This window comes from Grampus griseus (assembly GCF_964374135.1).
Source record: "Grampus griseus genome assembly, chromosome: 2".
Taxonomy (NCBI): domain Eukaryota; kingdom Metazoa; phylum Chordata; class Mammalia; order Artiodactyla; family Delphinidae; genus Grampus; species Grampus griseus.
In genome coordinates, this window is record NC_139018.1 from 215,131 (window position 1) to 227,540 (window position 12,410).

Here is a 12,410-nt window from a genome sequence, read left to right on the forward strand (position 1 = left end):
TTTAACTGTTGTAATAAGTGAGTAGCAGTATCTCGTCATGGTGTTATTTTATGTTTCCTTAATGAAGAATATTGTTCAAGCCTTTTATCTCTTCTTTGCGGAAGTATCTTCAGATCACTGGCACAGGGTTCATTATTTTCACTCTTTGTTACTGTTGTTGAGCTGTGAATTTGCTGTCTATTCATAATACAAGTCCTTTATAAATATGATATTAGAAAGCACATTCTCCAAGTCTGTGCCTAATTCCCTTCTCAGTGGAGTTATTGTTACTGTTGCTGTTGTAGGTTTCAGGACAGAAACTTTAATGGATACAGAAAAATTACAAATTGATTTTACGAATGATGTTTGGGATATTATACCTAAAAATTCATCATGAAACTCAAGGACACTCTTTTGTTTTTACCACATCCCTACACCAGGCCTCGTTCTGGGATGGAGGGTTAAGTGCACCTTCTTGAAGGGAGCATGACCATGATGAGGTTCCTGAAGTTATTCCTTACGGGAGATTTATCCTACCTTCCCCATTAGATATATTTATTCCATCTCTTTATATAAGTATGAATCAAGATATTTGTTTCATATCTTGTATTAAGGTTATATACTAAGGCATTTTCTTTGCTTCTGTAATTGTTACAGCTTGTCACCCATGAGGAGCTCTTTCAGATTGTCTCCTGTATCCCCTTTATGGGCACCCATCCATTTGTGTGAACACTTCCTTAGTTTCTGGTGCCACAAGAATCTGCAGGATAAGCATGTGTATTCTCTTCTGTGGCCCTGGAATTAGCCAGGCCTCACATGAGTCGTGGATCCTTTTCTGGAGAGTAGCATTAACAACCAGAAGAGTTGGTATTAGGACACTAATGCTGGTGTCCTGTCCACTGGGGGCATTGCCTCTAGACCCTATCAGCTAAAAGACCTTGGAAATATATCTGTGTGCTCTACCCCACGTATACACACACACGTCTGCAACTATCTCTGTATCTCACCTTCTGACCTGTGTGAGGGTAAAAGTGAGATCATTTTTACATCTCTGATCCTAGTGCAACATCACTTGGGGAAATCCAGACTTTCCCCCTTGCTTCTCTGTTACTTTCCATCCAACAGTGAGAAGCCTGGCTCCACCGATGCCATCCAGCTACTAATTGTTCAATTCCACATGCACAGTAGTAACAGAATTCTTAGCCGGATTCCTGATGGAAATACCGTTATCCACCAGACTCTAGTGCTTATGTGCAGTGGCTTAGAACTTAGCCATCAGACTCCACTCATTTCCAAAGTCACTTAGGTCAAAACCTATTTTTCCACCTTCTTCAGAAATGCTAATTCATAGATTCACTATGATATTAGATATCATCTATACAGTGTGCATCGTTCCATCCTTGAGTCTCTGACTTATAAGTGAAATTAATATTTATATTCAGTAAGGTTCTCTCTTTCTGCTATTACTTTATATATTTTGACAAGTTCATAGTGCAATGTTTCCACCACTGCAATTTCATAGAGAAGAATTTCACTATCCTTAAATATTGCCCATGTTTCACATGTGAAACATCTTCTCACCAATTCCTGCTAAATGCTCATCTGCTTGCTTTATATATAGACTGAAGTTTTCCCAAATGTGAAATAGGTGAAATTGAAAGTTTTCAGACCGAATTTTTAAATACCAATATGCATTTAGGATTCCCTCATGTCCTTTCATGGTATAATAGTTTAATATTTAAATTGCTGAAAACAATTCCACAGCATGGATACATCACGCATTGTTTATGTACTAATTTGTGGAAGAACATATTTGTGGCTTCCATTTTTTCTCAGTTGTAAATGAAGAGACCACAATAATTCATGGGAAGTCTATGATAGAGATATAAGTTTCAAGTCAGTTATGTAAATTTTACGAGCATGACTTCTGGGGTCTTACATTAAGCTCTGTCTAGGTGTGTGAGTGACTGCACGGAGAATGGGCTCTGATGCAGAGACCACTCAGCTGACCCAGGCATCGTGCTGAAAGGATGTCAGAGCCCAAGCAATGTCCACACGAGGTGGACACAAGGCCCAGCCCTCAGACCCGGCTGAGCCCCCAGCCTACAGTCAGGGTCACCCTCCATTACACGTGAGTGTGCATCACAGGAACAGGTCCTGTCGCTGAACTTGAACCTCTCACAGTGACCCTGCATCGGGCAGGGTGGGCTTCTCCTCCAGGCCCTCCCTAAGCAGAGACAGTGAACAAAATAAAGAGCTGCTGTCAGTGTAAACTGTCAGGGGTTGTGGCAGGGTTTTGTGCGTCAGTCAGCACCTGGAACATTCTTATTCATTTCCGTCTGCGATCCTATTCCATATGTGGTAAGTATATGGCACAGTGGGACTGGATGAGGGGACAAAGGTCACACTGTGAGCGGAGATGCTATGAAACAGTGCAGATCCAAGTCCAGGGCCAAGGCCCTCCTCTCAAGGTTGCAGGAGGATCTAACAGTTCAGGCAGGAATCCTGAGCTGTCCCAGGTAGGAAGACACACCTGTGTGGATAGAGAGGTAACACCATCTGACTCACACTTTAGCAGGACCACGCTGACACTGGCGAGGTAGTTACTTAGGAGACCTTGGGACACTATTACACCCTAACCACACTCGACCTCAAGGCAAACATTTCTAGTTTAATCTTGTAGTAGTTTTTATTCCATTCAGCAGCCTATGGCAGGATTAACAATCTTAGTCTTTGTTATTCTGTGAGCACTTGTCTCTCTCCAAGATTTAAATTTGCTGCTGTCTTCGTTCTATAATTATCTGATATATTGGTGAGATTTTGATAATGTGCAACTTGCCCCATTTTGAGGCTGTTTTAAGAACATTAAATAAGAAGCATTTTCTCAGCTTCTCATCTCTCTGCGTCTCCAAGACGAGTATCAGCTTTATTGTAACACCCAGAAGCTGGAAAGAGTTCCAATATCACACATCAGCTTAATAAATAAGCCAATCGTGCTATGATCATTCTTTAAATACAACCTGTTATTAAAACCAGGATTCTTGATGCACACGAAAACATGAGAGTATTCACAAATATTTGTGCTGACTAAAATAAGCCATAACAATAAATATATATATATATATATATTTTGTTTTAACATATGTTATGTTCCGATTTTTATGAATTCTAGAAAATGAAAAGTAACCTGAAGTAATAAGGGAAGATCAACGGTGATGTGGGGACAGGATGGAAGATAACAAGGGACAGGAAGGAGGAAACGCAGAAACTACTGAAAATAATGAGAGGAATTGATTTGTTCTCTCCTGATAATGCTTATGCCTCCGTCAGTATTCATCACAGTGTTCATTCTGAGTGTGTGCGCTTTGTTACATGTCAAGAACCTCATTAAAGTAATTACAAATGAAGAAATGCATGACATGGGAGGGAAGGAGTGAAGGGAAGATACTGAAACATAAGAGACTCTTGAAAATACTTCTCATCAACCCTGAACCTCTCCATATGTTTTAGGTAAACACGAGAAGAGAGCAAAGTCATCATGACCTCATTACAGGAGGGGGATCTGCAAACCTCACCCGGAAACTCCAACTCTGTCCTCTAGTAGGTTCCAGGGAGCAGCCTGGCCCAGAGCTCAGGAGCAGATGCTGGATCTAACGGTCACCCCATGTTTCTCCTTGGACACTCACTACACACACCCTCCATTCCTCTGGGTGTAGTTTACACCTCTAACATGAGGGTAACAATGACAGTTATATCACGGGATGTGAGTGCATATGTAAGATGACATATGGGTCCTAAGGGTTTACTCTGGAACAATCACACAATGAAAGTTATATTTCCCAGTTGCTATCAACACCACAAAATCCAAGACTCTCACACCTGCTCTGAGACCCTGCCCTTTCTGAGGACATACAACGACATAGCCTCTTATATACTAGAAGGTCATGCAAATAGGGTCCTTCCTCTGCTGATATAAAGCAGCCCCAGCCCTGACCCTGCAGCTCTGGGAGAGGAGCTCCAGCCCGGGATATCCACGTGCTCCATTCGGGGTTCAGGACAGAACACTCACCATGGACTTTGGGCTGAGCTGGGTTGTCCTTGTGGCTATTTTACAAGGTAATTTATGGAGAGCAAGAGACACTGAGGATGTGAGTGGATGTGAGTGAGGGAATCAGTGAATGTGTGACAGTCTCCTGACCAGGATGTCTCTGTGTTTGCAGGTGTCCAGTGTGAGGTGCAGCTGGTGGAGTCTGGGGGAGGCTTGGTGCAGCCTGGGGGGTCTCTGCGACTTTCCTGCGCAGCCTCTGGATTCACCTTCAGTAGCTATGCCATGAGCTGGGTCCGCCAGCCTCCAGGGAAGGGGCTGGAGTGGATCTCAAGTATTAGTAGTAGTGGTGGTAACACGTACTATGCAGACTCTGTGAAGGGCCGATTCACCATCTCCAGAGACAACTCCAAGAACACGCTGTATCTGCAAATGAACAGCCTGAGATCTGAGGACACGGCCGTGTATTACTGTGCGAAAGATACACAGTGAGGGGAAGTCAGTGTGAGCCCAGACACAAACCTCCTTGCAGGGAGACAGGAGGGGTGATGCAGCGGGAACTCAGGACATACAACTGGGTGTTTCAGCCCCAGGAGCAGGTGCAGATGGTAGTTAAGGGCTGCTTTCCTCTAAGGGTCTGGGGTTTCCTCTCCATAGAGCAGTTTTCCCTGGGGAACCTCTCTGTACTCATCCATGGTTCTTCAGTTACACATTCAGTCTCTCAATTAGAAAAACTTTTTGAAATAGGAGAATAAGTGACATATATGAAAGGCAGAGACTCAAAGTTATATATTCAGGTTTTCCCTTGTCTAACTCTTGTCTAAATTGACCCGTTTCAAAATGATTCCAGCTGATGTGTAAAGAGTTGAACATATTCTTCCTTCCTCATTGTGGTATCTCAGCCCTGCCCTACTGTAGACCAGCTGTCCCTGCCAGGATGCTGGCTGTTGACTTGCTGCTAACCTCTTGCATGAGAAGCATAAATGCGCTGAGCAGCCCCGGATCCTCAGGGGGTCGCTGGGAAAGATGCCAGTTAGAGGGACGTGGGTGGGGGTGTTTCTACATGTGCGCCTTGCTATATAGAATCCCTATATGCTTATATAAGACCTGCATCCTCTTCTACTGCGCAGTTCATTTTATGTCAAATATTCATCATCAAAGCTATTACCGATAGACACATATGTAGTTAGTAGGGAAAGTTTATAGTCAGGTGGATAATAACATGAATTTTCAGAAGCTGCTGAAAACAAGTCTATTCTCCTTTCTTCTCCACAGCATCTTACGTGAGCACTAAAATGCAGAAAAGTCCCACAGCTTCTCGTTCCACGAAGAGTCCTGCAGACCTACAGGCAGGCCCACGTCTGTCCAGGAACCTTTGCAGGGGAGGCCAGGTCCAGGGTGGAGAAGCCCAGGCCTCGACAGGAGGTCTCACTGTGTCCTGATGTGTGCTCTCCAGCACATCACGTGCCAATTCCAGGCTGCAGTTTAGCTTCACATCTGTAGGATTCAAGTAAATCGTTACCTACATCACATGCTTGGTGTGCATATGTAGAAACAAAATAATAAAAGAGGCCCTAAGTGTTGGCGCCCAGGGTAGGTCACCCGAAAATATGCCTCAAAGTGACTTAAGACAGAGGCAGTGCAGAGGGACATGCTGACCTTCCTCCCTGTCACCCTGAAGCCAGAAATAAACCTCCCATGTGAAAGGTGCTCTCCCCACATCTAGGCGTGGAAATGATATCGTCCTTCATCTCACGCTTTCCACCTGTCATTTTTCTGTGGAAAAATATTTAGCCAAAGGATAAGTTTAATCAGAGAAGCGAGCAAATGCAGAAAGAAGGGAAAACTGTCCAACAAGACTAAATAATTATAGTTTGCTCATTAAGCAAATCAAGGACCTTTAGTTCCTCCTCAAGGGCTATAGATAATATTCTTGTCCATGTCTCATGAGCCGTCTTATAGATACTGAAACTCCCACCAGGAGGAAGAAGTTAACTCCATAATGACCAGACTGTAGCCATGACATAAGCTGCCACAATTGCAAGAACTGGCCTCAAAGAAATGGGAACAAACCGACCCTAGACCTGAAGAGTAACTCTACTTAAAACAATCAAGAGGAGGCTGATCAGACCACCACATAACCAACTGCAAGATGACTGTCACAGCTGACTCTGCCGTTTCTGCCCGTAGCCCCTCCTTCCGCCTATAAAAGCCCTTTCCCACAGATGCTCAGTGCGGGGTGGCCTTTGGAGAGAAGTCAGTCCCCCACCCCCGGGTGCAGGCAGCCAAAATAAAGCAAACTTTCCTTTCACCAACTTTGCCTCTTTATTGGCTTTTCAGGACCCAGCAGCCGGACCCTGCTTTCCTTTGCAGAGGGACACTCTTATCACCAGGAATGGGGAATTCAGGCCTGGAAGCGTCTATGAACAAACCTTGTTCCTTTTTTTTTTTTTTTTTTTTTTGCGGTACACAGGCCTCTCACTGCTGTGGCCTCTCCCGCTGCGGAGCACAGGCTCCGGACGCGCAGGCTCAGCGGCCATGGCTCACGGGCCCAGCCTCTCCGCGGCATGTGGGATCTTCCCAGACTGGGGCACGGACCCGTGACCCCTGCATCGGCAGGCGGACTCTCAACCACTGCGCCACCAGGGAAGCCCAGAGCTCTGCTTTGTTAAGGGGCCCCAGGGTGACTTCTTATTTTGGCAGGACCTGTTCTGAGGAGTGGCTGGAATCTTTGCATTATTGTCATCTTGTCTAGAAGACTGCTGTGTTCTAGAGAGAACAAACTAAACAAGTTGGTTAAAAGAAGGCAGGGGTCAAAGATCAGTAAAAGAATTTTTGTAACCAGGGGCCCAAGGAGGAGTAAGAACCAGGTTATGTTTCAGAACATTTTTGATGGTGGTCCAGGTGCTGTCAGCGCTTGGGTTACCCTGTCCAAAGTTAGAATGACCATATCGTAACAATAAATTTTACCCGTGACGGATCTGAGTTTATGAATGATCCTAACTCGAAACATTCAATGGATTTAGCAACGGTTGAAAACACAATCAATACCTTGAATTTTTATTATTGATTTTAATTTATTTTGCCCCAGAGAAGAGTTTGACAATTACAATTTCAGTAACACATTTCCATAATTTTGACTTATGCCTCTTAAAAATTAGGTACCACGTTGTTTCATAATAAATGTTTCATCTACATCCCTCACATTTGAAACTGGATTCCAAGTGGATCTAGAAGACGTAATGTGAGGACAGCGAATGTCTCTACAGTCAGTAACATCTAAGGCAACAAACCTAACATCACACGAGGACGCCGCTGATTTCCAAGTATAGTTCCTGCTTCTTCATTGCTCAGTGATTCCAGCAAAGGTACAAAATGACCTAAACCTCTGGTCTCAATGTTCCTGAAGCCCACACCTCATTCTGAGCTTATACCCTCAAGATTTTATAAGGGAAAACACAGAGACCATCAGAAGGACCTGTCCACATGGCCCCCATGAACCCACCACCATCAGCCCTTCTCCCTCCCATCACGATGGTCAGGCCCTTTTGCTGTGACCATCACTGGTAACCAGCAGAGCAATATGACTTAAGTCTCCCCACTTCATTTCCCATCACCCACTGGGAATCTCTAATGGATATTCCCTCCAGAATTACCATATGATCTCGTCTCCAGACATAATTCCTTCCAATTAGCTCCACAAAGGAAAAATAACTTTTTTTTAGTCCGGGTGCCCTAACACATTTTTCCTAGGGTTAAATAGACCCTAACAACACATCCCCACCCACTGAAACATAAAGACACCTGTTATATATCCTTCTATGTTAACCTGAATTTGGCTGTATCTCCTCTAATCCACCATCTCAAGAAGGGCAGGTCAGATGCTGGGGCATCTGTACAAATGCAGGCCCTTCTTCCACCTGCTGAATAATGGGCCCACCTGGTTCTAGGTTTTAGATGCCATCCCTTCCATTATCCTATCCCACAGCATATCAGCTCAATTTTCAGGTCCTGACAACAGGGTCCAGACTTGTCCTTGATTCTTGCCCATATCACTGTGGTTGGCTCTCCTATTATTAACATTCAAGGAGGCAGATTCTTTAGAATTTAATTTACTCTGCAAATATTATTGCAAAAGCTAGAAGAAGTATAGTACTGTGTTCATGAAATTGTATGGAGTAAATATCTTCTCATAGACAGCAGGCTCGACATCAGTCAGTGTACAGGTGAAATCACTGGGCTGTGGGAGAGCTGACCTGCCCCAGACCCACAGGTGTGACCTCTCAGGGCAGGAGTGGAGCCAGAGCTACATGTACAGGGTGTCAGTCAGAGATGGGGACTCACATTGGTCTTTCTGGTTCCCAGGAGAAGTAACATCACTGATGACACTCATGTCAACATTCAACACCTCTGGCAAACCCACTATAAATTTCAGACATACCATTACCATCATGATCCCCAGTTTACATCCTTGCAGACCGAAATACAGATGGTGAGGCCACATCCTCAGTGCCCACAGTGAGATGGGATGGAGCTGTGCTCTGCTCTCCAGCACCATTTACTTATATGACCTCAGGCACAGTCACAGGACTCACTGACCTAGGGACTCGGGAGAGCTGCTCTCAGGTGGAATTTTCAAGGGAACCTGCTTCCTGAGGTGGGGACTTTCCTCTGACCATGACAGCCTCATACTCTGCAAGCCATTCACTGTGAAGGTTTACTTCCAAGAATCATGCATGTTCTCTCACCCAGTGCAGTGGGAACTGTGTTCCCTGAGCTCCAATGTCACTGGCTGTGACAGGGAGAGTAAAAATGAACACTTCTAGAAGTAGCGAGCCTGTGCACTGTGACCAGGTCACCTGCCCAGCATGTTGGAGTCCTGAGGAGCTTCCAGGAGCTGTCTGTTCTTAGACCTTGCTAGCCCTGGGGATTCCCCAACCTCCACCCGCAGGGAAGGAGCCCTGAAGCTCGCAGTGTTCCTGCAGACACTCAGTTGTGCACAGGAAACAGGCAGGTCAGGCTTCAGACCATGTCAGTAGTGCTGGGATCCATGACCATCTCAGCAAGAATGACTACCTTGTCCACAAAATACACGGTGTGTTTAGTTGTTAAGAGTAAATCAACCTCCAGAGCAACTCTTGATAACATTTAAACTGTTTCAGGTGAGGAAATGTTCACCCAAGTTAAGGGACACACGAAATCCGTTGTGAATTATGATAAACATTCAATTTTACCTGACTCTGTCTGAATTCAATGTCATTATTACATGTATGGTTTGTCTCAAGTACTTGCGCATCCAGGATATAAACTTGAGGTAATGCAGAAAGGAAAAAACAAGAGTCTGTGTCTGACATCTTGGAGGACCCTGAATGTGTGATGGGTATTTATGTGAAATATATACATCCATGGGATTAAAGTCTACTCCCCAAATCTGCCGTTAATCCTTGAGCACAGCTGATTTCCTGACTATCCCTTCAGGATCATTTCATTCCTGGACACAGAGTCCCCAGGCATAGGGAGGGGACCCCAGGTGGGGGCTGAGTTCTCTGAGGGCACAGTCAGCACCCTCCTCAGGTGGAGTCCCAGAGACTGGGACCTCCCTTCACTACTTTCTGCTTTTTATAAAAAGGTCCCTCCCTTATGCAAATATCCCCTTAGACCACAAGGTAAAAACAAAGTACCTGTTCACTTAAATTTGGGTTTCTCCTCATGCTTGAAGAGAATTTCTGGGCTTCATGAATCCCATCTGCAAGAAGATGAATCCACTGTGGTTCTTCCTCTTCCTGGTGTCAGCTCTCAGAGGTGAGTGTCTCAGGGATTCAGACGTGAACACTTGGGGAAGCTGCATCTGAGCCCATGAGTCACCGTGGTTCTCTCTGTCCACAGGTGTCCTGTGCCAGGTGCAGCTGCAGGAGTCGGGACCCAGCCTGGTGAAGCCCTCACAGACCCTCTCCCTCACCTGCACTGTCTCTGGATTCTCATTAAGCAGCTATGCTGTATCCTGGGTCCGGCAGGCTCCAGGAAAGGGGCTGGAGTGGGTTGGGGTGATATATGGTGGTGGTGGAAGCGCATATTATAACCCAACTCTTAAGTCCCGGCTCAGCATCACCACGGACACCTCCAAGAGCCAAGTCTACTTATCGCTGAGCAGCCTGACAACTGAGGACACAGCCGTGTATTACTGTGCGAAAGACACAGTGAGGGGAAGTCAGTGTGAGCCCAGACACAAACCTCCCTGCACGGATGCCCGTTACCACCAGGGGTCGCACAGGACCCAACAAGTACAGGGCTGTGACCTGCAGTAGGTGCATATATGGGCTGGGAGGGAATTCGTGTTAGAACCTGTGCTTTCCTCTTCCTGCCCAGGAGCTCCACCAGAGACCCTGTTCTGTATCCTAATGTTTCATTGTTGTGGATTATGAAGTGTCTAGAAAGTTTTGTGTGCATGTACATATTTGCTTAATTTTTATTTTTATTATAGTTGTGTATATATATATATTCATTTGCACAGACACATTTAATACTCAAGAATTAAGGTTGTTTTTCATTTCTTTATTTACCTTTTTCTCAAAGGTGCTCAGAACAACCCTGTGGCTCACCATAATTTTCAATTTCAGCCTGAAGTTCGTGAAACTTGTAAATATCCTGAGAGTGCACATGAGACTTTTAAACAGTATTAATTGTTGTTTTGCTTTTGTAGATGTGGAAGGAGAGACACACCGTCCTGCTTTCAGGCAACCTGCACAAGCATTCTGAATTCTGCAGCAGGCAGTGTTATAGACTCTAACGCCAGAGTGCTCCAATACTGCACATGCAATTATCCTCGTTATTCACAGATTCCAAATCTGCAAATTCACCTACTTCTGGCTTTTATGAGCACCACAAAATAAATACTGTCAATTTTGTGGTCATTCACGGACATTAAGAATGTGGCCGGTTGTTTGACTCAGGCAACACACATGCGCACACACACACACACACACACACATTTTCCCAGCTGAGGTCAGTCATGGTGATGCTCTCTTTTATTGTTTCAACTCCCGTCATGTAATTGAGCACTTTCAGGGGTCAAATTAGTGCCATGCTTTTCACATTTCTGTGATTCTTGGCGATTGTTTAAAGTAGTCCCAGGCATAGGGCTGAGGAACAGTCTAGTGTCCCTACGCACAAATGGCTGTGAGTGGACTTAGGGAAAATATACATGAGACATCAGCTTCATTCAGGCATGATTACATGGCCATGGGCTGTGGGATTGATATTCATGTATCCAATATAAATCTCATGCCGAACATGTAGACAAAACTCACTGCTGCATATGGGATGCAGCTTTGGAAACTTGGCCTTATTCCAAATACAGCATTTCAAGTGGGGGCTTATGGCCAAGAAAAGGGTGAGGTGGAGTGGACTGGAAATTATTAAGAGAAGAAATACAGGCTAAGGGAGACCTTAAGCTGTATTTACATAGACTCAAAAGGATTTTTGCCAAAGGCTGACCAGGGTGGTCAGATACCATGTGGGTGATAGGAGGTTTGATGGCTTTGGTCAAATACTGCGCGTGATCAGAGTTCAAGGGTAGGAGATTCTCATTATTCTCACTTAGCACGGCTCTTGACAAAACCTGGCCATGCACATATAAACACAGAAGCCCACAGGTCAAGACTAGTTGAGAAGAGAATTGCAAGGATCCTGTTGCCTAAGGGGTGGTCAGGGGTCTTTGTCACACTTAAGAAGAGGAATAATGAACACACAAGTAAACCAGGGATGCACACAGACACACAGAGAAAAGACCATCTGAGGACTCAGTGAGAAGAGGTCCACCTGCAAGCAAAGGAGAAAGGCCTGAGAAGGACCCAAACCTGCTGACACCGTGACCTTAGACTTCTTGCCTCCAGGCCTGAGAGGAATCCATTGCTGTTGTTTAAGCTGCACAAACTGTTTTTCTGTAATGACCACATTAGCGGATTATACACAACTGATATAGATGTAGATAGACATACATGGAAATGTAAGTATCGTATTGGAAAAGAAACATCACTCATCCTCCAGGGATGACTTAATGATCATCCTCAAAAAGACGTGTAAGTGTCCAGTTTAACATTCTTTAGAATTCATAATAGAGTGCGGAATGATTTCTGGATAAATTAATGTCAGAAGTATTTCTTCATGAGACTTTTATTTGAAATTTAGGTCACTACCTACTCTTATTAGTTGTCAAGTTTTTAATTGTTTAAAGACATAAGTGATTCTTCTGTTGAACTTCAAATCTACTTCCAGCTTCAGATGGATTTCCAAGTTCTTTCAGCGAGAAAAATCTCCCCAGTCCTGTTTGATGCAATACCTTTCACTGCAATAGTATGAGTATTGTTTATATTTGGAATTTGTTGTC

General features: G+C 44.6%; 1 protein-coding gene across 4 annotated transcripts in view; it reads left to right on the forward strand.

The window, feature by feature from the left end:
* LOC309817912 (putative V-set and immunoglobulin domain-containing-like protein IGHV4OR15-8) overlaps nt 1-12,410 on the forward strand; it is a 174,935-nt gene that overhangs the window by 33,926 nt on the left and 128,599 nt on the right. For 2 of the 4 annotated variants that reach the window (XM_082647156.1, XM_082647157.1), the window contains exons 1-2: nt 3,995-4,095; nt 4,200-4,512. The exons of 1 other annotated variant lie outside the window; for it this stretch is intronic. In XM_082647156.1, the coding sequence (XP_082503282.1) occupies nt 4,050-4,095; nt 4,200-4,512 (359 nt within the window). In that variant the 5' untranslated portion in view covers nt 3,995-4,049. Of the gene's footprint in view, nt 1-3,994; nt 4,096-4,199; nt 4,513-9,746; nt 9,827-9,910; nt 10,222-12,410 lie in introns of those variants that run through there. One more of the 4 variants, XM_082647155.1, reaches the window with a different exon arrangement.